This window comes from Sturnus vulgaris, chromosome 2 (assembly GCF_052056855.1).
Source record: "Sturnus vulgaris isolate bStuVul1 chromosome 2, bStuVul1.hap1, whole genome shotgun sequence".
Lineage (NCBI taxonomy): Eukaryota > Metazoa > Chordata > Aves > Passeriformes > Sturnidae > Sturnus > Sturnus vulgaris.
In genome coordinates, this window is record NC_142244.1 from 40,476,206 (window position 1) to 40,500,770 (window position 24,565).

Sequence of the window (24,565 nt, forward strand, 5' to 3'; positions counted from 1 at the left end):
ATTACTGAACAACTCCCATGAAGGTGAATATGGGCTTAGAGAAATACTCAGCTCTGCAGAGGAACTCTCTAACTAGATGCTGAGAAGGGACTGTTCATACACAGGAAACAAAAGGGCCCTTTATGTAAAAGTAGCTTGTTAGCTTTTTGTTTTTAAGCTGTAGCATGTCCAAGCGATCAGGGTGTCACCCACTAATAAACTGGCTAGTCCCTCTGGAACAGACATTCTTGGAGGTAATTTAGAAGGTGCTTTTTTACAGTAGTCTCCAACTTCATTACTACGCTGTTTCCTTGGATACTGAACATTTTGCATATAATTACGAGAGGGACGTTAACAATGCTTCATGATTCTAATGGTTTTAATAAAAGTTTTTCATATTACTTGGTTAGCGATTCTCTTTTTCCTTTAATATTCTATATCAGAGAGGAAGAACAAAAGGAAGTGATTCTTGTCAGCTAATTTGCACAAATTCTTTTGAGCCAAGAACAGGTTTTATTTCTTAGAGTGTGGAAATCCTGCATGCTATTTCTGGAATTATGTTGCTGAATGGGTTGTAAATAGGGGTTAGAGTGCTACTATTCATTGTAACTTGAAATTCACACTGTTTGGGAACAATTTTACAATAGTAAAGAAAAAGCTGTTTAAATGCTGGGCAGTAAACAAAACTTGTTATGGGTGTGAAAGCATTTAAATACTTCATGTGTCTATTTAAGGCTTGGGTATTTTGATAGTGTTCAGTATGTTTCTCAAAGGTACTTTCTGCTCTTTACACACCATCTTGGTTGCCTCAACTCCGGCTGTTGTTTAACAAACAGTTTGAGCTGCCATGGACATGGAAAGGATCCTGCCTGCCCCAGGCACCCGTTCCCATCTCCCTCCCTCCCTTTTGTTCACAGGCGTGTTTGCAATAGGGCAGCTCAATCCCCACTGAGAACAAAATCAACAAAAAACAAATAAAACCCAAACGAAACCAAAACAACAATGACAAAGACAAAATCAATGCCAAAACCATGCATACACACACAAACCACAAAAAATAAATACACACACACACACAAAAAAAACCTCCCACCCAAAAAAGCAACAGGAAAAAGCAGGGAGCTTGAGCCTGGGACAGCTGCTTTGGTGGCCACGGTGGCTTATCCTGCTGTAAAGTGATCACCAAGCTGTGGCATGAAAGGATTATGGCTGAATATAATTAGGTTTAGTTGTGCAGAGTGGCTGCAACTCTTGCAAAGAAGTTGGTAGAGCCTCCAGGCTGTGGTGGCCAGGCTCACACGGTGACACACCATCTGCCGTGGCCCTTCACTGATGTGGCATGGGAGCATGAATCTCTGTGTGTGTTACCTCCGTGATTTTTGCACGTCTCATTGTTCCACTGGCTGTAGAGGATGTTTTCATATGCACTTGAGGAACATCTGTTTGGGAGCGATATTTTTGCATGTCAAAAAAAGAATTAATGTTTTCATATACTTCAAGACCTTGTTAGACCTTGGGGTATCGCCTAGAAAGACAGCAGCAAGGATTTAAACTCTGAAATGTCTGTAACTGTCACAGGCTGTGTAGTTGCATGAGGTATGAGGGCAGCTGGGCGTGATGAAATGGTCTGTACTTGTGTGAGTGTACACCCTCACTCAGATTAGGTGTGCTCTCTTACTGGAAGTTGGTTTCAAGTTCAAAATTCTGTGCGTTTTCAGTGTTGAAAGAACTACTTTATATTCCTACTGATGCTTTTGCTTCAGAGAAACAATATATTACGTAGTTCATTTAATAAAATAAAAGCATTTTTCCAAAAGCCGGAGAATACAGAATTTAATAAAGTGGCATTTGAAGATAAATTCTGGGGATGCATATGAGAAGGTTTTTTAACAGTATACTCAGTTTTATTGAAGTCCTCACGGCAGCTTTCATATGCCAAAAGCTATTGGCAGTCTTCTCCCATCAAAGTGGTACAGAACTATATTATATACAGATATTGTGTCCTTACCCATAATAGTTTCACAAGTGAGACATTCTGCTTTTTTCCTCCTTCTGTGTGGATTTGTAAGTTTGCTTTGTAAGCTTATACACTGCTATTTTATATATCTTATTTTCCCCCCTGCATAGTTTCATCTTAAAAACACAGAAGAAACAGGTTAAATTCTTCCCAGTGGTTTTGATCTTTGACCTGATGTTCTCTGAAGCAACTTCATTTGGTTGTTTACCTTTCTGGAGATTTGCAGGGGTCAGGTTGAAATGGCAACTGCCGTTCAGTCAGTGCATGGTAGAGCCTGAGGAAGAGCTATCTGCAAAAAGTGCCTTGTTATGTGGAACTTCATTTTAAACTGAAGTTTCAAATTCAGGAGCAGCAAGCCTCACTGGGCATGAGTTAAGTGTTGATTTTTAGGCTGGAGTCCTCTTTATTTAATGTGAGCAGTTTTCCTCTTCTCTTGTCAGAAGAAAAAGGGTAAGAGAATGGTGAATATGTGGCCTGAGCTTGCTTCTGTGGGACGCTGAAAGAGGGAACATCCATGTACCTTTGCCAAGTGCAGCTCCTGGGAGCTGCACACCGTCACAGCACCTTTGGGATGAGGCAGGAGAGATGGAGCAGCATGGCATAGCCATGCCTGGGTTTGAGGGAACAGGTAGGATGATATGGGGGTGCCAGCACTGATGACTCCCCTCTTGGTGAACACATAGAAGATGCAGAGCCAGTGACTTTTTGTCTTTTGGGAGCATGGATCAGCAGCTGGGGAACATGGGATCTGCACTATTTACTGGCAAACATTAGGTTGGATGTTCAACATGTGATGCGAGGTGGTCACTTCACTAACAACTTCTCTGCTTGTCAGAGTGTCTAAGGGATGGGGTGGCTTTCTTAGGAAGATTTATCCACAGGGACTCAGCGTGGCACCAGCAGGCAGGGAGCAGTTGGACCAAGGAGCCTGACAGCAAACTGATGAACAGGAGGGACACATGATGAATGCATGGTCAGGGGGACTGGGCCTGACCTTGACTTGAATGTTTAGGTGATTTACTCCAGCCAGTGTTTGGTGTGCATTCCCAGTATTTGGGAGCACAGGTTTTGCAACTTAACCTTTGACTACAAGTGTTCTTGACTCCAGGAGAACAGATAGAAAAGGGTGAGATGTTGAGATGTGACTGTTCTTCCTTGTGGCTGCCCTTGTAAACAATATAATCGAGTCATAACACTGTTGTTGATGTTGTTGTTGGTGGTGTTATTATTATTATTACTATTACTGTTATTACCTCTGCCTTACTGGTCTCCATTTCATAATCAGTGTCCACTTAACTTTCCAAGATCTACATGTAATTTTTAAGACCAAACCCAAACTCCTGACCTGTGAGTAAGTGATAATTTTTGAATGGTAGCCCTGGCAGCAATGATGAGGAACACAACTGTATGATTCTCATTTCTGGGAATTTAGGCCATACATGCTGGTGAGTATTGCTTTGTAGGGAAACCTTCCTGCCCTAGATTTTGCAGGTACCAAAGGCAGCATAGTGAGGCAGCTGCAGTAGTGGGAGGGGTCTCCTGTGTGACCTGGAGCAAGGGGCTTCAGATGCTGTGCCTGTTTGCTCATCTGGAAATGGGCTAGGTGTGTGCACTAACCTGACCTTCAAGTATGCACAAAACTCAGGGGCCTCAGAGGCACTGCTGTCAGGGCAGGTGGAGGCACTTGTCAGTGGAAGCTTTTGTGACAACCAGAGAGTGTGGGTGCCTCAGAGAAGCCCAGTACCCATAGGGATTTCCGAGGTAGATAGCAGTCTGCCATGGAGTTCGTTCCTGCTTCCCAGTGTGCCTGGTGGTGAGACTCTCCATGAAGCCTGGGCTGCTGTGCTTGTTTAAAGGGTGTTTCATTGAGAAGGGGCAGATCATAGATCTGCAGGGCTGTTGCCCCTGGTTTTCCATCCATTGCCTCTCTAGATGTTTGAGGAACTTGCTTCTCCAGAGGGAAGCATGGAGCTGTGTTAGTGAGGAGAGCTAAAAGAAAGCCGAGCTTATTTTTCCTTCTCTTTTAAATTTTGTATGATTTTGACATTTGAAACTGGATCATACATGAAAATACACTTTTTCTGAGGTTCTGCCTCTTACGCCAAATATTTTAAAAGCACTTTTCCAAGGTGATTATCAAAAATCTGTATTAAGAGATACCTCATTTAATCCAACATATGCTGATGGCCATGAAGATATTTTCAACAGACAGTCTGCCATGGTGTCTGTTATCCTTCAGGACACAAATGACTGCTGGACTGTAGATGACTCTGTGGGTAACTGGCGGCTTATGGGTAACCTCTTTTCTGGCACAGAAATAATGGGTTGTTTGTTCCTCCAGTTGAAGTCCTGATGTGTTTTGATGTTTCTGATTTACATTTTTAGCACTGTTCCTGATTCCATCCAGTGTTCTGTGAACAGTCTTTAAACTTGGTGTTTATTTTGGAGCGTTGGTTTTCCAGCAAACAAATGTGTGATTAGCAATTAATGGTTTTGCTATAAATAAACAAAAGCGAGCAGTTCAGCTTTAAATAGTGATCTCTGCTCTGTGGAGCTTTTAATTGAGCCATGCCTGCAAAGCTGAACCTTTCCAAACACGCAACTGGCTTTGAGGGACTCCCAGCTGTGGTGGTGGAACTGGCCGAGTTGGAAAGCTGAAGCTGTGGTGGTTTGAGTTAATGTATGGTTAGCTAAAAAGTGGTTATCTTCTCAAATATCTATGCATGAGCCGACCATTGGAGGGGGGAAGAATCGTGGTTTCAGGGCAGATAAAATGTTAGAATGTGGAAGGAGTTCCAGGATGCTGAAGACTTCGAGTCTGTGCTTTTCCCTTGAGGGCTCCTTTCTGGGTGGAGGTGACTGGAAGAGGTGGCACCAGAGGCTCTTCCACACAGCCAAGAGAGATCTGTCTCTCTATGTGCCACAAACACTCCCTTCCGTGCATCAAAAATAGTGTATTATTATATTCCCTTCTAAATAGTTGGATTTAGCACCTTGTATGGATTTTGGCATTTCTAATGCAGATAGCAGTCCAAGGGCAGCTTTGCTGGAGAGCTTACCTCCTTGCAGTGATTGAACCTTAACACGTGAGCTGGAAGGAAATTTCTAGGTTTCTCTCAGAACTGGTAGGCTTAAGGCTGACTGCATCTACCTTCCTATTTCCCACATGATGTCTGCAGTGTGTATTCGACTTATCTGAGAGAAAGTGTGATTTATTTGACCTGATGTAGCTGTGCATTGCTTTTTACTTATGGCAGGTTAACCAAGTACTATGGCCTGAGCTGGATGTAATTTTAAAAAGTAATGGCAACAGCCCTCCTTCTAAATAATACCTCTTTGAACAAATGACAAACCTTCTGTTTTTTTTTTTTTTAATAGAGAAAGTTGGAGAGCAGCAACTGTATTTATCAACAGTCTTTTTTTGGTTTGTTTGTATCTTTTTTTTTATCTTTTTTTTTTTTTTTTTGTGAAGAGCTGTGGGCTCTTACAGTTTGTCCAAGGTTTCAGAGATTCTTTCACCAGAGGGCCTCTGAGAAGCGGGTTTTGGAGAGCTGGTTTTCAGAAAGGTGGCTGCTCTACCAGCCAGACCCATGTAGATTTCTCTAGTAGGTTGTAGACAACTCCAGTGTGTTGCTCCAGAAGCAGCTCCATGTTATGCCTGTGACACAGCAGCAAGTGCCAGCACCCTGCAGATTCCTGCCCTACTGAAAGAAAAATGTTCGTTGCTAAATCTAGATTTTGTTCTCAAATCTCAAACTTGTTGAGAATCTCAATCAAAATATTTTCTCCATCATGATCTCTTTCTATTGCTGTGTATCACAGCTCTCTTGAAAAGAGTACTGCAAAACCAATAATCCAATTCCTAGCCTCAAGAAAGAAATTTTTTTCTTTCTTTCTTCCTGACTAGTAAGATTAGTATGATCTAGCTAGTTCTCAGGTGATTGTTCCGTTTAATTGTGTTTTTATTTGAAGGCACCTGGTTACATTCATGTCTTCTTTGGTGTAGAGTGAAAAGCTTTATCCTGCAGTCTCTTTGTAAGTCCTTACTGGACTATCATGATTTTGATTTGACATCTCATAATCATAGAACCATAGAATGGTTGGAGTTGGGAGAGATCTTTAAATATCATCTAGTCCAACCTGACAGTCTTTTTCCCTTAATCTCTTTTTTATGCTGTGTGTTTTACATGAAACTGTCAATGGTGAAGAAGCTTTTGTATATGCGACTCTATTTTCAATCTCCCTTCATTTGCCCATCTATTAAGGTCTGGACCATTTGAGCTGCCCTACCTCCCCACACAGAGTGTCTGAGGGAGATATATAGTATTTTTTTCCTCTGAGAGTAGCAGCTTACTGCTGTCCTTATACCTACATACCTATTTATGGCCCTGGAAACAGTAGTTGTAAATCTCATGGACTTCTTTCTTACTATAAACTGTATCCAAATAGTTTATACAAGCCTCTGCAAGCTGTCAGATGGAGTATGTGCAGTATCCCAAACACAGAGCAGACCGGAGGCAGAAACCAGCAGCAGCTGGGACTGGCGGGTGTGAGTTTGCAGGAAAACAACCACGGAAGAGAGTTCATGGTGGGAACTGAGCCTTGTGTGCCAAAGGTGGAATATGCTTTTTTAGCTGCAGGTACATCACCGTCACATCGATGCTGCAGCTCAAAAAGTGCTTATTTCATTGCTGTGTTTCACAGCAGGGATTGTAAAAAGTTGAGATTCAGATTGCTCTAGGGTTTTGTACGAAGGCTATCTTGTCTCAATTTTTTTTTTGTTATTATTATTAGCACCATTATTTGCATTATGGTAAGGGCAGAGTTGCAGAAAGCCCAGTCAAATAAATCATTGCTCAAGTCCCACTGTATGCAGCTGGAATGTGCCCCATGGCAGGCTGTGGTCCTGCTCCCCATCCTTAGCAGCCCCGGGGTGTGTGAGTAGAGCTCTTGCCCCTAAGGATCAGAGGTGCAGCTCGGTAGAAAGCTGGCTGTTTGATGGGGATCCAGATTTACTTGTGGTGAAAGAGGAGCTGGGGAAAGACCAGCAGTGACAGGAGTGGGACTCATCAATGCTGGATTTTTGCTGCTGACATTGCACCTTGAAAGAGCTTTCAAGCTAGGACTCCTTGGATGGGGCTCAAAGTAGATTTGTGAATAAAACATAAGGGAAAAATAAGGAAATAGTATCATTGAGTGTGTTCCATAAGGAAGTCCCTATTAAAATAACTGTTTCATTTTGAAACTGCCCCAAAGCATCCCCATTTTACAGTGACTAAGAAGCAGGAGCCGGGGGGGATTTGAGATACACAAAGCGTGAAAACTGGATAGCAGCCTTTGTTTCCCTGGAGGCAGACCACCAAGGGAAAAGCTCAAATCTTTTGTAAGGTGGCTCCCAGGAATTCACTTTTGACAGATCTCACATGGCGGCAAATTATTCCTGCCCCCTCCTCCTACATTTTCCTCAAGCCACGTTTCATCCTCGAGGGGAAAGGGAGAGTCCAGCAGACCCTTTGCACCCTTCCTTTGGGAAGAAAAATGATGCTCGGCTCCTGCTCGCAAGTGGAAGCATTTGCTGATGAGCTGATACTTGGCAAGGATCGGTGTTGTATGGAAAAAATCCCCAGCACCTGCTAGCAAAACAAAGTTATTCATAACATACGGCTGGGTGGCTAAATCTTCACTTCCTAGGGACAGCCTGAATTACACTTGCTACACGCTGAGCGGCCTGTCTCCCCTGTGGAATGACATGCAGGCAGCAGGAGGATTTGCAGCTCTGAGAAAGGTTAGGATTTATAGTGCTGTCTCTTGCAAGGGCTTACTCTGCAGAAATGATCATTTTGTCTTCACCTTCTCTTTTGGGGATAAACACATCATGATATAATCATATATATGGAAAAGCAGATCTTCGTGCTCATCGGGGAGCAGGTAGCTCCATGAATATATCTCCTGTTGTAAATCTGTCGGTGTCAGTGAGGTTTTTGTAGCTTCCTGCCTAGACTCAAACACAAATCTTTAATTCATTTCTGCATGGCACAAGTTCTAAATTCTTATTCTGTATTCTGATTTCTTTTCCTGGCCAGTAAATTGTTAGCCTTTCGTAACTGGGTGAGTTATTGTGGAGTGCAAGGAAGTTGTCTGGCTAGGGGAAGTGTCGTTCAAACATTTTTTCCCTTACTCAATATTCATTTGACTACATTCTAGTGATACTGCCTGTGTAATGAGAGGAGAGTTAAAAAAATCCATGTCTCTCTTGGTCTTTAAACTCCTAAATCAATATCTTCCATATGCCTAAATAATAATTTCTGTGAGTTTGGAAGAGTTTTCAATGGTTCTGGGCTAAGGAAGAGACTTCTTCCAAGAGGACGCTGATGTGTATGGACTCTCACCTCCTGGCTGTAATATTGACAATGGATTCGTTAGGTTTTTCTATCACTGTTTGCAGCTTGATGCAAGCCTTTCATAGGTGACAACTGCAGACCTACCACAATGCTTTTCAATCCTCCTTGTATCCTTTTTGCAGATCCTCGTGGCCTGGTCATGCAGAAGTTTTTGTGTAGTAAAATTGCTGTTGTTGATAGAAAAGAACACTGGGAAGAGGTTTCATGCCTTGTGAAAATGCAGTGAAAATACATTGGTTGTTGTTGATGTTGGTGTTTGAGTGACAGGAGTTACCTTGAAAAATTAAGGCCACTTACCAAGAAATCAAGAGCTTCTGTTCTGCAGCAGATGTGTGAGTTCTCTATGTACTATTTAGACTTCATGTGCATGGGATGTTACTGTTCTTCTACTTCCTAAAAATAAGTTTACATTTTCAAATATACCTTTTTTGCTGTAAAGCTGCCTGTTTAGTAAAATTTAAATGCTACCATTTGAAAGAGAATTGTGACAACTCTCTCAAGGAAACAATAGTAATTTCAAATTGTACTAATTGTCCATGCCATGAGGTTTCCAATCCTTTCCTTTGTGAGGGGACATGCTTCATTTTGCAGCTTCACCAAGAGAAATGCAAACTAAGATGAAAACCTTTCAGTCACGGTTTTACCCCCTTTTTTTTCCCCATACACATGGGTACATAAATACCTTGACTCTCAGAAATTTGTCTGAAGTCGAGAAACTTTTTTCCTCCTCATAGCCCAGAGGACCTGTATATGAACTCCATTGGGCTCTTCATTGAGTGAAGCTGGAAGTTAAAAGCAGAGATAGGTTTCTTCTGTCTTCAAGGGACACGTAAAAAAGCCTTTAATGGTTGTTTTGTATTAACTAGTCACATTGAATTAATTTGCGTGATGGCCAGCTGGAAACATGCTCTCAGAGTATACCTGGGCTTGGAGGCAAAGTAGGGAGAGAGAAGAAGGCTCTTCTGTTATCCCATCTGTGGCCTGCTAAAAGTTTATTCCTCCTGAAAGAAATTTGCCTGCTGTATTCCTTACTTTCTGTAAAAGACATTTTTGCTCTTGTTTACCCAAGAGACACATGCACTGTTTTCTTTTTCAAGTGTTTTATAGTGTGGAGATCTGTGGAATTAGAAAAGTCAGCCTAGGGAGAAGGAGTCAAACCAAGGGACACTTGTTTCATATCTTCACATTGAGTTAGAGCCACATTTTTGGTGTGCAGGAATCCTGGCAGTTCCTTTGGTCTTCCTTCTCTGTCTGGTGGGGTGTTATGTTTGGATGCAGCCCAGACTGGAGGTTGCTAGAGCCAAAATGAGATACAGGAATGATGATCATACCTCTCTCAATTCTTCTAAGGACCTACAGGTCCTTGCAGCTGTTCTGCAAGGTTTCGGTCACATAGTTAATCTTGTTCAAGGAGCAAAGGAAAATGACTCAAATGATGGACTGAATTTAAAATCATAGAGTTCTCCATGATGTTCAGATTTCTTTTAAAGAGTATTGAAAATCAAGACACACTGTTCTGTTTTTCTATTTTTTCCTTCCCACTGCAAGGCCAGAGTATTTAATGAGACCTAGAGTGGAAAGATTCTGGTCTCCTATATTGTGTTATTTTTTCACCTCCTTGGGTAGTTAAAAGGGAGTTGTTTCCTTTTAGTTTCTGCTGCTGTTGTAGACCAGTTTTCCTTTCTGGAAAGCTTTTACCTTTTCCTTTTTTCTTGTTCCCTTTTCCTTTAATATCCTTTCTTTTTCCCTTTTTTTCCTTCATGCTAACCATGTTGAGCAGTACTAGGGAATTTTTTTTTCACTAACTCCTGCCCAAACATTTTAAAGTCAAGCAAAAGTAATCACAGCCTTTCTATTCACTCAAACATAACATTTTTTGACAAGAAGTGCCTTTAAAGAAATGACTCCTAATTCATGGCGGGTTGCTTTGTACTTTGTTTCTGTAACCTATCTCGTTACATTTCCTGTGTGTTAAGTATGTATGTATTATGAGCTCTTAAAAACAAATATCCCAGAAAAAAGGAATTCAGTAAATGAATAAAACATTCTTGGGTTGCCCAAATGGCAGCTTAATAGCTCATCCATTGGGACTTTCATATAATATAATGATGATAGCCATATAAATATATGGATAGATTAATAACTTCAATGGGGAGCTTGTTACAACTCTGCATACCACATTTGAGATGAAATCAAACTCTAAAAGTGCTGCCTGATGTGAAGGTCCAATTTTTCCAGTGCCAACCATGAAATTCTACCTAAAAATACACAATCTGTGTGTCTGTGCATACATATGTACACATAGCTAAAACATGCTCTCAATAGCACACACATATACATATGCTCCTTCTAGGTGGAATTTAGTGTTTCAGGACTGATATTGATTGCACTGAACCTCTAAAACTTTGTAGACTATTGACATGACTGGGTTTGCAGCAGTGTGTTTGAGATTAGGTCTTAGCCCCAGCTTTCTTTAAAAATTGGAAGATAAATGGAACAGGAGCATAAAGTTGTCATGTTGTATTGCCTAGGATATACACAACTTTTTCATTAGGTTCCCCTAATCACAGAGCTTTGTAAATATCTGCTTTGATGCCTGTCTGCCACAGCAGTCAGTAACCTTGGGGCTGAAGTAGGGCTGAAAGTAAAGTTTCAAATAATTTTTTTTTGTAGCAATGGTGCTCTCAGGAAAACTGATTTCCAGTTATGTTGGACTTGAAAACTTGATGTCCCTGAAAGACGGAGAGAAACCAGCTCATGCTGAGCTATGGCATGGACAGGAGAAACTAGATCACCAAATGAGACATAAATAGGGATAAGATAATTCATTTCCTTACTTCAAAGAATAGGGAAATGAATTTCTAGGAAGTTGCCATGGTGAAAGAAATCTAGGTGCTCATATGAAACATAACATCAGTCTCTTTTGTAAGCCAGAAAGAAATCTGTCTCTTAGCAGGAAGAGAAACAGGTATTGTGGTTATAGACAAAGGATCAGGAGAGACCTGTTCCCTCATGTACCCAAAGCACATTGGAGAATTGTGTTTATTTGATGTATGAACTGTATGGAACAAGATGTTATTCACAGGACTCACATATGCTATATGCACAATAGTTGAGTGGGCATATTCAGAAAAGAAACTGCCACAAGTGAAATTTGCTGGGGAATGCAGGTCGAGAAGGTGATAGAATCTTATATTTTAATTGTCTTTTTTTAAGAGTTTATTTCACTTTGTTAACATAATAGAAAAGAAAATAAGAAGGAATAAAGGCGGGGGAGAACTGCATATGAAAGTAAATGTACTGAAAGATGAGTACTTTGACGAACACCTGGGAGAATTGAGCAAATTGATCAGTGTGTTAAACGATGGGATATAGACTATGGGATCAGGAGGTTAACTGTGGTCTGTGGACATTGCCACATCAGTGTGATAAATTGTTTGTTATTAGTACTGAAACTGCAGTAGTCCCTCCATTACATTGGAGGTGATAACTAATATGAATTTGTATTTCAAAACTTGCATGCAATTTATAAATCTCCTTGGGGAAGTTGAAATCTTGTTGGAAGTTTAAATTAACCTATATCATTGGCAACTTTTCCTGTCATTTTCCTCCTGTATTTTGGCTTGGAGAAAACAAAATTTTCGAGTAGCTTTTAAATGACCATGAGAACAATGTGTGTGTGCAATGGGTCTTTCAATAATTGCCTTTTAAAATCGACTTTTTATGATTTTCACAAGTAGCAGTGCATGTACTCTGTAACAAAGATACCCACTGCCTTATGGTAGCACCTGCCTAGTTTCCTCAGGCTTCTTTCCTCTGCTTTCAAGGAGGAAGTGATAAGCAGGACTCGGCTCCCAGCTTCTGCAGTACCCTCCAGCAACCTTCAGCCACTGCCTCCACTTTGTCTCTGCTTAACCTTACAATTTAGATTCTTGAAGTGAGGCACTGAGCCTTTTCTGAAGGTACCTGTATTTAAAGTAATGATTGCATAATGAGTTTCTTATTCTACTTGTTCTTGGTGGCTCAAATTTCATCATTCTTAACTGACCATAAAAAAAGGGGAACATTTGACTATAACAGTGCTGCATACATACGAAAATCCTGTCTCTCTTCCAAATGCTGAGACAGAAAATGAATTTTCCAATATGCTCTGAAAACAAAGAAGTTTAGGCTTAGTTGGAGCTGCTGATAAATAACACAAAATAATTTCTGTATGTGGTTCATCTTTCTATATAAACTTATACAAATATATGTGTTGGATTTTAATTTTCATTTCACTGTGATTAATATTCTGGACTGTGTGCACGTGTATATGGATGTGGTACAGACTTTTATGTTAAAAAAGTGTGCATACATACATATGTATAGTTATATATATGTGCATGTATGTACACTTGCAAAATACTACTCAGACAGGTGTGAAAATACCCAGAGCTGGTGTGATTGTATGTGTGTGTGTATAGTGTTCTCTCTTTCTGTTTTGTTAAATATGTGGTGCACTGATATTGCATAGATTTTACTCTTGATTAGAAATGTAGTAAGTAATTTTGACATGTCACTTCACAGTACAGTTTTTACCTCTTGCTCAACCATTTCCTGTTTTCTCTCTCTGTCCCAGGGTGAAAGAATGATGTGATGGATGTGAATATGGGCCGCTGGTCAGGCTCACGGCTACCTCCGTCATGCCTTGCCCTTCTGATTGTCAAGTTCCTGGCCTCCATTTGCCAGGTGGCTCACGGGACTGTCCCACTTGGCTTTCACTTCACACATTCCACTTACAATGCCACAGTGTACGAGAATTCTGCAGCCAGGACCTATGTCAACAGTCAGACAAGGATGGGCATCACCATGGCTGACCTTTCATGGGATATCAAGTACAAAATAGTGTCTGGTGATGATGAGGGCTTTTTTAAAGCAGAGGAAGTCATCATTGCTGACTTCTGCTTCCTCAGAATAAGGACTAAAGGTGGGAATTCTGCTATATTGAACAGAGAAATCCAGGACAACTATTTATTGATGGTAAAAGGGTCTGTCAGAGGAGAGGACTTGGAAGCATGGACAAAAGTGAACATCCAGGTTTTGGATATGAATGACCTAAGACCTTTGTTTTCACCAACCACGTACTCTGTCACAATAGCAGAAAGCACTCCCTTAAGGACTAGCATTGCACAGGTGACCGCAACAGATGCGGACATTGGGTCCAATGGTGAGTTTTATTATTACTTTAAAAATAAAGTTGATCTCTTCTCAGTTCATCCTACGAGTGGTGTTATCTCCCTAAGTGGCCGCTTAAATTATGATGAGAAGAACAGATATGACCTTGAGATTTTGGCAGTGGACCGTGGGATGAAGCTTTATGGAAACAATGGCGTAAGCAGCACCGCCAAGCTTTATGTTCACATTGAACGTATAAACGAACACGCCCCAACAATAACTGTAGTAACCCACATTCCCTTCCCATCAGACAAGGAACCTACCTATGCAGTTGTTAACGTTGATGACCTAGATGAAGGAGCTAATGGAGAAATAGAATCTGTTTCTATTGTGGCTGGAGATCCTCTAGAACAATTCTTTCTGACTAAAGAGGGGAAATGGATGAATGAGTACAAAATCAAAGAAAGAAAGCCTGTTGATTGGGACAGCTTCCCTTATGGTTACAACCTCACTCTCCAAGCTAAGGACAAAGGATCTCCTCAGAAATTTTCTGCAGTCAAACTGGTCCACATTGCTAGTCCTAAGAAGGAGAGTATCCCCCTGAAGTTTGAAAAGGAAGCATATGATGTTTTGATAAGTGAATTTTCACCTCCTGGTGTAGTGGTTGCAGTAGTTAAGCTGATGCCTGAGCCACACGGTGTGGAATACAGAATATCTCCAAGTGAGGACGCTGAGTATTTTAAGATCAATCCCAACACAGGCCTTATTACTACTGCTCGTCCTTTGAAAATCATTGAGAAGGACCTCTATGAATTAGAAGTATATGCAAACAAAGGTGGTGATTTAAAAGCACAGGTTACTGTCAGGTTAGAGGATGCCAACGATCACACTCCGGAGTTCCAGCAGCTCTCCTACAGCTCATTCGTCAATGAAAGTGTCCCAGTGGGGTCCAGCGTTTTGGCAGTGTCAGCAGTTGATGAAGACCAGGGAGAGAATGGATACATCACATACAGTATTGCCAGTCTGAACTCACTGCCATTTACAATAAACCAGTTTACAGGTGTCATCAGCACATCTGAAGAACTGGATTTTGAGTCCTCGCCGGAAAGCTACAGGTTCATTGTGAGAGCTTCTGACTGGGGTTCTCCCTACCGCCACGAAAGTGAGGTGAATGTCACCATATACATAGGCAATGTCAATGATAACAAGCCCCTCTTTGAAAAAGTGGCCTGTCAGGGAGTGATTTCGTCTGATTTTCCTGTTGGTGGTCACATCACTGCTGTTTCTGCAATAGACATAGATGAGTTAGAGCTTGTGAAGTATAAAATAATCTCTGGAAATGAGCTTGGCATTTTTTATTTAAATCCAGACTCTGGTGTCCTGCAGCTTAAAAAGTCTCTTGTTAACTCCGGCATAAAGAACAGCAATTTTGGCCTTAAGATAACAGCAACTGATGGAGAGAACTTCGCTGATTCTATGTTTGTTAATATTTCAGTAGTTCATGGGAAAGTGTCTTCAAAGACGTTTAGCTGTAGAGAAACTAGAGTTGCTCAGAAGCTAGCAGAAAAATTGCTCAAAAAGGCAAAAGCAAATGTGAAGCTGAATTTGGAAGATGGTTTTCTTGATTTTTATTCAGTCAACAGGCAGGCACCTCATTTTGACAAATCCTTTCCTACTGATGTAAAGGTTTCAGAAGATCTGCCGGTTGGTGCCACCATCCTGAGGATAAAAGCCTATGATGCTGACTCGGGCTTTAATGGAAGAGTACTTTATACAATTTCTGATGGTAATGTAGATAGTTGTTTCAACATTGACATGGAGATGGGGATACTTAGTGTTCTCATGCCCTTGGACCGTGAAAAAACAGAGCTCTATCTCCTCAACATTACGATTTATGACTTAGGTAATCCACAGAAATCTGCATGGAGACTGCTGACTGTCACTGTGGAGGATGCAAATGATAACAAGCCTGTTTTTTTGCAGGACAGTTACTCGGTTAATATTTTAGAAAGTACAAGTCTTGGTACAGAGATTATCCAGGTAGAAGCCAGGGATAAAGACTTAGGATCTAATGGTGAAGTGACTTACTCAGTACTGACAGACACCCATCAATTTGGTGTCAACAGTTCCACAGGAGTGGTGTATGTTGCAGATCAGCTAGACCGGGAAGCAAAAGCAAACTACACGCTGAAGATTGAGGCTAGGGACAGAGCGGAGAGTGGCCATCAGCAGTTCTCCGTTGTGCCCCTGAAGGTTTTTTTGGATGATGTTAACGATTGCTCTCCAGCCTTTATCCCATCCAGCTACAACGTGAAGGTCCTTGAGGACCTGCCGGTTGGCACTGTCATAGCTTGGTTGGAAACTCAGGATCCAGACCTGGGCTTGGGAGGCCAAGTCCGCTACTCGCTGGTGAACGATTACAACGGGCGCTTCGAGATCGACAGAGCCAGCGGCGCCATCCGCCTGAGCAAGGAGCTCGACTACGAGAAGCAGCAGTTCTACAACCTGACCGTGCGTGCCAAGGACAAGGGGCGCCCGGTTTCTCTCTCCTCTCTTTCTTTTGTGGAAGTTGAAGTGGTGGATGTTAACGAGAATCTTTACAGCCCTTATTTTCCTGACTTTGCTGTCATTGGATCTGTAAAGGAAAACTCCCGCATTGGAACAAGTGTTTTGCAAGTTGTTGCTCGAGATGAGGACTCTGGAAGAGATGGGGAGATCCAGTATTCCATCAGGGATGGCAGTGGCCTGGGGAGATTCAGCATCGATGAAGAAACTGGTGAGTCTTGTTTCTAATTTCTCCTTCATAGAGGTTTTTTTTCAAAAGCAGAGCTGACACATAATTGTTTTCTACTCTTAATAAGAAATTCAGTTCTTCTTAACAGGCAAGATAAAATTATAAGTAAGGATTTTCCAGGCACAGCAATGGCATGATTTAATTACCTGGTTACGTTCATCACTCTGTGAATATGAAATAATGCGCATTTCTTTTCAGCGGCTGTGTGGTGACTCCATTTAGAAGGCAGTGATAGTTACAGAACGACTTGCTTACAGTCACTGCATTATCTGTTGATCACTGTAAATTACTCAGGGCACCTTCACAGAGTCAAAATGCTCATGACCTTGAATGCAGTGTGAAACCCAATGAAAGGAAATAAGGAGCACGAAAGAAAGATTATTTTGTCCTAAAACCAATTTGTGGTCTTGTTCTTGTTGCTGGAAGTCATTTTTCATGGGAGTTATTCTGGAATGACACACCATCCTGTGTAATACACTTTCTTGTACCATGGTGTTTATCAGTGTTGGTGTGCTTATGTAAAAGGTAGAAGTCCAGGGAAATGTTCATAGCTGTAAATGACCTGTGCTAGCTTTCCTTTGGTGACTGTAGTATTACAAACATTGGTGTTAGAAAGCATTGTCTGTATAGTGAAGATTTTTCAGATGCTGAACTTTATTACCATACCACCCTATTGGAAAATGTTCAAAATACTAAATATAAAAGTGTATTTAGTAAAACACTTAAAAACTGGCTGTTTCAACGTCTGATGGTTGTTGGGAGTAATGGTGCAGCTGTGCACTAGAAGTAGTGGGGAAATTAGAAAATATTAGTCAACAGTTTCAGAAATTACATTAAATATGTTAGATCTGTGAGTTTACTGTGGTTTATATGTCTTCTTCTGAAGATTTTAATTGAGAATGTGGTATTAAACATAAGATTAAAATGTATGTTTTGGCAAATTCAAACTGTTTAATCAAATGTCAACTTTCTAAACTGAACATTATGAAAAACAGACGACATTACAAATGCTGTGGCTCTCATCTAAGTATAAGCAGAGAAAAATATTTTTATTCTATTTCTGCTACAGCCTTGCTGCTACAGCTGTACACAGATGATTGCAGTCAAAACCTTATGTCCAGAAACATCAGACTTGAGTGTCAGAAGTCAAGAGGGCACTTAATGTAATTTCCAGAAATGTTAGGAACTCTCATATCCTGCAGTGCTGATAGTAGCAGAAGGCATTCAGGCAACATTATTTAGACATTTGGACATGTGTTTAAATATTAAGCTCCTGCATTTGAAAATTTTGTCCTACCTACTTATTGAGTAACATTAACTTCGTCTCAATGGGTTCTTTATAAAGTACTGGGAGATTGGTGCAAATGCTGCAGTACTGATGCAGAAATCTCAGCATTTGACATTTATTGAACTTAAAAGAGCTAGTAGGGAAAGTAACTCAGTGTATGTCACTCCCAAGTAAAATAACCATTTTTTTTACCCTGTGCCTACGCACTAGTAGAGGTGATAGCCTAGAATAAGTTAGGTCCCTTGTTCAGTAAAGCACAAATCATGTTTTAACGTGAGTGGAAATTGTACTCAGTGGTCCACATTAAATATACTTACTTTCTTTCCAAAATTGAAATATATTTTGTGGAGGCAAAGAAGCCCCAAATCTCCCAAGATGCAAAGATTTTTTTCTGCCTTTCACTCTTTCATGAGTGTTGCATGAAAATGAGCCAACCTGTTTGATTTCACTTAATCATTCCAGAAGAGACTTGATAAGCCAGCAGATCAAAAGATTTGGGATTCTTGTTTCTGATTTCCCCAAATGTTCAACACCATGTAAGCCTTCTTGAAAGCAGTTTGAAGAACACTTTTGAGTGCAGAGCTGCAGCTATGGCGATGTGGAGGGCAGGGCTTCTGGGTTACTCAGGGTTATGCTGTTGTAAGCTGAATGCAGGATTTGACCTTCTGTGTCAAATAGAATGCAACATTAATACTCTGCTATTGAACTGGTGGCAACTTAAATGCTGCTGAATGATGAATCAGCTTTCTAGCTGTAGAAAAGGGCTTAAGTCACATATTGAATTAATTTATAAAGAGATAGCTGTTTATTTACTTTCAGTGCAGTTCATTAGTCACTTTTAAAGTGACCAACTCTATTGGCTTATGTACCGTCTCTCCTGAAATTTGTGAAGGTAAGCAGGAGTGTGAAGTACAACGAATCAATATTTTTGGTTGCTGCCTTAATGAAAAGATGACTGCAGCATCCATTATAATCATTAGGATATAAACTGGGCCAAATTCATCCTGATATATGAGCAGGCTGGACTGCAGGCAAGTCTGTGCTTTCAGCAAAATTCTGCTCAAGTGCATTATTTTTATTTTTCTGAAATAATACATGTTAATGGTGTTGCCCTGTGTGTTGAGTGGGATGTGCTTTTGCTCCCTGAGGCACATGGATACTGAGAAGCTGAAATGAGGAGAAGCATGATGGATACACACTGCACCGTGCAGCTGCACATTTGTTGTCATGATGGCTTGTTCTTCTTCCAGTGCAGATGTATATAGGTACATAATGGTGCACCTGGAAAAAATGAGGCTCAGGGGAGATCTTCTCACTCTCTACTGCTGCCTGAAAGGAGCTTGTACTGAGGTGGGGGTCAGTCTGTTCTCCAAGTAACAAGTGTCAGGACAAGAAGAAATGGCCAGGAGAGGTTTAGATTGGGTGTTAAGGAAAATTCATTCACTGGAAGTGTTGTGAGGCGCTACCCAGGGATGTGGTGGAATCACGATCTCTGAAAGTGTTCAAAAAACGTGTGGATGATGCACTTATGTCTGTGGCTTAGTGATGCACTTTGCAGTGCTGAGTTAATGGTTGGACTCGGTGATCTTGGAGGTCTTGTCAAAGTGAAATGATTCCATGGTACTGTGATCTATCTCCACCAAGCTTGATTTAGCTTTTGGTGTGGGTTCCACAACAGGCTGCTCTCCATTCAGGTCTGAAGTGTGGATTGCAGTCCATGAGCCTGGGAGTCTTCTCTGGGCTGGTCCTTATGGATCTTTCTGCACAGTATAAATGTGCAAATCTGGATGCTGTTGTAGTTTGGTAAGAGTTGTACTGTGGGGGTGAGCCTGGAATTCCCTTCCTACAGTGCTGCTCTTTGCTTTGTGTCATATAGCGTTGATTTGGAAGATTATTGTTACAGCCTTCAGTGCTAAAAATGCCAGTTCATACATGGTGGTAACCGGAAGCATAGCAAGTATTTGCCAACTAGAAGTGTGAATCACTTCCAAATTTACTTCAGTGGATTTACCTTGCCTTTCCAGGAGTCAGAGCCAGTACAAATCAGTAAATTAATAGAAAGTCTCCTGAAGTAGATTTCTGCAGTTCCTGACCTTTCAACTCCATCTGTGGTTTCCTATTACCTTACATAGAAAATGAAATTTCTCATGGGTTTAGAGGTCAGTCATGATTCATAGCTAAGAATTTGGTCTCAGACTTTTTCTAGAGGTTGAAAAAATGGAGGGACTTTTTAAAATGTATTGACTGTTGATGTAAACATCACAAACATGACATTTAAAAACCTTGCACTGAGGAGCATGTTATGTGATCCTTCTGTCTCCTGTTCAGAACTGCCTTTTTTTTTTGTGTCATGTTCACCTTTTTTTGGAATACAAATATGTAGTCTGTTATCAAATACAGTTTTCTACAGTGAGAGCTAGTCATTGCAAGCTTCTTCAAGTTAACAGAAGGAAACAAGCTACTGAGAAACATGATTCATTTCACCCTAACATAAAAATATGAAATAAGTTGGGTGAATCATGCTCCAAAAAATGTGCTAAGGTCCTTGTGAGACTAGCTCAGGTGGTGGTCTACACTGAGTGCTTTGCTTTGGTCACACGTAGCCCATCCCTGTTAACTGTGAACAAGACATACTGTCAGCCTTACTTCTAGGTAATTTGTTATGGCTCCTCTCTACCAGATTCATCGTTTTAATTTAATTTCTGGGAATTATTTTTCATTCTGAAACCCACACGTAAGTGCAATTCTAGAAATAAAAAGTAGAAAAAAGGTTTTTAATAGTATAGAGGTGAGAGTAATGTAAATAATAGTTCATGATTTTTCATTTTCTGACCATGTTGGAGTGTTGCACCCTCTTTTCTGTCTACAGAAATTGATCAATATCTGATATTTTCATCTTGCAGAAATGACTACTAATCTTCCTTTTGTGCAACTCTGGTGGTACAGAGAAGCTGGAGCCATTTCCTCATCTTTAGAACTGCTTCCTGCCTGGTGTGCATCTCCATCTCTTTGCCAGTCTGCTAATTGCAGTTCCATAGAAGAAAATTGTGTAAAACCCACTTTTATGTCTCCAGATTGTTGTGGCAGAAAATGAGCAGAGATGTGGTAAAAAAATTCTGTGGGATGAGAGTGTGCTCAGAGTTTCCATCACAGGTTAGCTCTAATAGTTACGACTACTCTTGTGAAAATGGTCTCTGCCAGAGGTCCTACACTGCCTTATTAAAAACCTGGATTTTTTTTTAGCTCTGGTGTGTACACCCTCACAGTGCTGTTACCACATCAAAGTGGTGTATTTTTGTTGTTTTGAGAGTTGGTGGCGAGTCCAACAAAGCACATGGGTTTATGATATCACCCGCCTTGGGAGACTAGATACCATCTATCAGAACCTCTTTTCTGGCTGCAATGGAGATTTGAACAAATAGTGGGAGTTCCTGACTTCTTGAAAAGTTGAGTTAGATGAGATCAGGCCTAAATGCTGGAATCCTTCTCCTCCTTTTTTGATGATTTGTAGTTCAGCTAAACTGCATTTTTCACTCTAGCCCCACTTTTTAGTCTGGCATCTGTTTCTACATGTTAATGTAACAGCCTGACACTCGAAGAGGTTCTGTATATACCCTTACACTACCCATGGATATACTGGCAATAGGAAGTGATCAAAGTGAGTTCCAGAGGAGCAGAGAGACAAGACAAAATCAGCATCTTCTGCTGCAAAGGCTTCTGTAGCGTTTGTCAGAGTTGGTGAAGCAGCATCTTGACATACAAGGAGTTACTAACCCCACTGCACAGCTGGAAAAACTGAAGTAACAAGTTTTTTACTACTTCTCAGGAAAGCATAGGAGCATCTTAAGTCCCACTGAAATTAAACACGAAGATAAAACAGTGATATTAATGAAATGCTTTGGGGATCTTTAATGTTCTTGCAAAGCCCATGACCTTAAAGTTCAACAGAACTTTAATTTAGGCACTAGCTGACACTAATTTCTACCTCCGTAGAGAATCTCTGATAAGAATGCCAGCTGTAGATGACCCTGTTAACTTAGTATCTTTAGGTGTTTCATCCCTGAAATTCTTGTTAGCAAGCCAGTCCTGTCTTTCACGGTGCTGAAAGCTTAAAGTTACTGACAAATGGAGGTAGAGTTCAAATTATTAGAGACTCCATGGGTTTATTTATGGTGCTAGGAGTTGTGGTCTGATCTTCTATTTGGATACCCCATGAATGATAGAAATTCCTGACAAACTGGTTAGAGAAGGCAGTTGGTGCTGGAAAATCGTAATCATGGCTTCAAACGACTCATAATGGAAACTAGAAACACCAGATGATATAGTTTACAATAAACCAGACCTGCCTGCAGTGTTCCATCTATTTGGCAGAAAGGAATGAATTTACTGCTTCAGACTCCTTGCCTCTTGTCGCTCTCTCCTAAAATAGTTTTCAGTTATTGTATATGCAGGTTGGAGGATCCTTTAATTTACTACAATTTGAGTGGTTTGATAAATATTTATGTGGGACCATTGCTAGTGTTTCCTTGAAACTAAGTAAAGTAAAATGAAAATCGTTTGTGATACATGTTTTTCTCCCTCTCAGTTGTTTAATTTTATGGAGGTGTAGGAGCTAGTGGGTGGATCTGGGTGGAACCACTGGCAGAATTTAATTCACTGTAGAGTTCGGAGACACTAATATTACAGATATTCTTCATCTTCCTGGAGAGTGTAGGCAAATTTCATTACTCAGAGCCAGTATTTTGGAGCCTCTTTATTATCCCAGGCTTCTAAACCAATTTTTCAAGGTAACTTCAAGCCATGCCACAAGAGAAGTGGCAGTGGGTGTTGCTGGGAGGTGGCTTGGGAAAAGGGAGTTGCTCACAGGGAAGGCACTTGGAACAGGTACTGGTGACAAGATCATCAGCCCTCAGCCTGTCTGTGGTGTCTCTCCTGAGCAGCCTCTTTAGGAAGGAGTGTGCCAGATGGATCTCAGAGCACAGTCCTGGCTAAAATCTGGTCTGTCAGCCTGTATCTGTGTCAGGCAGGAATGAAACATTCCTGAGAGCAGCTATTTCTGAGCCTGTGGTTCTGTGTTATTATTGTTCTGTGAGTTATCTCTGGCAGCTTTTGACAGTGGAAGTGTTCCTTCATATAAGATTTCTACTTTTAGGACAACAATCACACTTTTCCTTTTCTTTATAATTAGTTCTGGTAGAAAACCAATGATTTTAATACAAATTCTGTGTCCGTGTGTTTATAATTTCCCTGTTTTTTCTAAATGTAAATTAGTAAGGACTAAGGCTTGTCTTAGTTTCACTGGAGCAAATTTAATTTTTTTTAATAATATGAACCCTAAAACAATGCATCAGCTTATGAAAATATTTATTTTAAAAGGCTCTAAGTATCATTCTGACATACTTTCAAAGTTTCCAAAGTGAGACCAGTCATGTGGAATTGGTTTATTCGAGCTGTTCAGCTCTCTAGGCTTTATACCCCATAAAACAGCTCACAACATACAATTTTTATAGCTAGCTGTAATTTGCATGCTTTCCCTTCTTTGGAAAATGTTTAGAGAATCTCCTTTATTATTCAGGATGCTCCTAGTGATAGGACATTTTGTCTCAATCTCTGAGTAGTTTATTTATTAATAAAGAAATGTGTAGTCTGTATTTCCTCCTGTCACCTTTATTACCCTTGAGAGATGTTTCCAGGAGCATTTGGTATTACATGTTCTGTTATTCTCTCTCCTAGTGTATAATCCCAGAAGTGACCTCTATATTAGCTCATGCATCATCATCCATTAAATTATACCCAGGTGCTCCTGCAGAAAGCTTATCTCCAAGGTGCCAGCAAAGGGACCAAGCCACAAGGTAGAGAGTTAGATGATATTAGAGGAAAATTGACTTCCAGTGTCTGGTGTTCAGTCTGAGCACATGAGCTCCAGCTTTGTCCTGGCATCTTTTCAGACCATGGGAAGCAGTTCATGGTAGTTCAGAGGAAACTGGAGAAAAATCCATTGTAGCTGTTCCAAAGCACCAGAGGAAGCCAAGGGCATTGAGAAGCGATGTTGTTCATGCAGAAGTGCAAGCTTAGGAGCATATGGAGGGCAATATGAGCACTCCTCTCTTCCAGGGATGTACAGAGGAGGATGTTTGGACAATGTCTAAGATTACATGGAGGCATTTTGTTGCACTGCCTAATTCTTTCCTCTAACAAGTCCAAGAGAGAGAGAAATCTCCACTAACCAGTAAAAGTAAGGACACATTTTTCTGTCTGACCTTGCAGCAGATTGTGTGGCTTCTTAGGGAACAGTAGAACTGGACAGAGTTAATCAGGAATTTGTGGAGCTGGTTTGGAGTGATAACATTGGACTGATCACATATCTCTTCCCCTGCTTGAATATGTAGGTAGGTTCAAGGAATTACCTTGGAAGCTGGATTAAAGGGTACTTCTTATAAAGCTGTTTTCAGTTCAAGGACTACAAGTAATGGTTAATCAGTCAGTTGCTTGGAAAGCTTTTTCAAGCTTTCATTCTCTCATTGCTAAAAATCATGTCGTATTTTAGGGCTGTTTGGCTAATTTCAGTGTTCAAGTCTTGGAACTTGCTAGGTGTTTGCCAACAAGGCAAAAATAAAATAAAATTAAAAAGCCCTCCCACTGTCAAATCTCTTTGAATTCACATATACATGTTTACCTGAAAATAGATGTTTGGAGATGAGCTTCTGTAGCTCATAGAACAGATTCTTTTAATCTGTAGTCTGCTGTTTAATGTAAACATCTTTATTGCATTTTATACACTTATGGTGTCTTATTAGCATTGAAGTGTTGCCAGTAAGAAATAACTGAGAGAAAGCCAAGCAGAGTGCATGGGGAGGAGGTTTTCATTGCAGTTGGTTTGCATTAGGTGTTAAGACTAATACATCTCAGTATGTCTCAGAGTGGAGCTGTCT

General features: G+C 40.7%; 1 protein-coding gene across 7 annotated transcripts in view; it reads left to right on the forward strand.

The window, feature by feature from the left end:
• FAT3 (FAT atypical cadherin 3) overlaps window positions 1–24,565 on the forward strand; it is a 400,923-nt gene that overhangs the window by 71,990 nt on the left and 304,368 nt on the right. For all 7 annotated transcript variants that reach the window (XM_088159363.1, XM_088159366.1, XM_088159364.1 and 4 more), the window contains exon 2: window positions 13,016–16,327. In XM_088159363.1, the coding sequence (XP_088015489.1) occupies window positions 13,033–16,327 (3,295 nt within the window). In that variant the 5' untranslated portion in view covers window positions 13,016–13,032. The remainder of the gene's footprint in view (window positions 1–13,015; window positions 16,328–24,565) is intronic.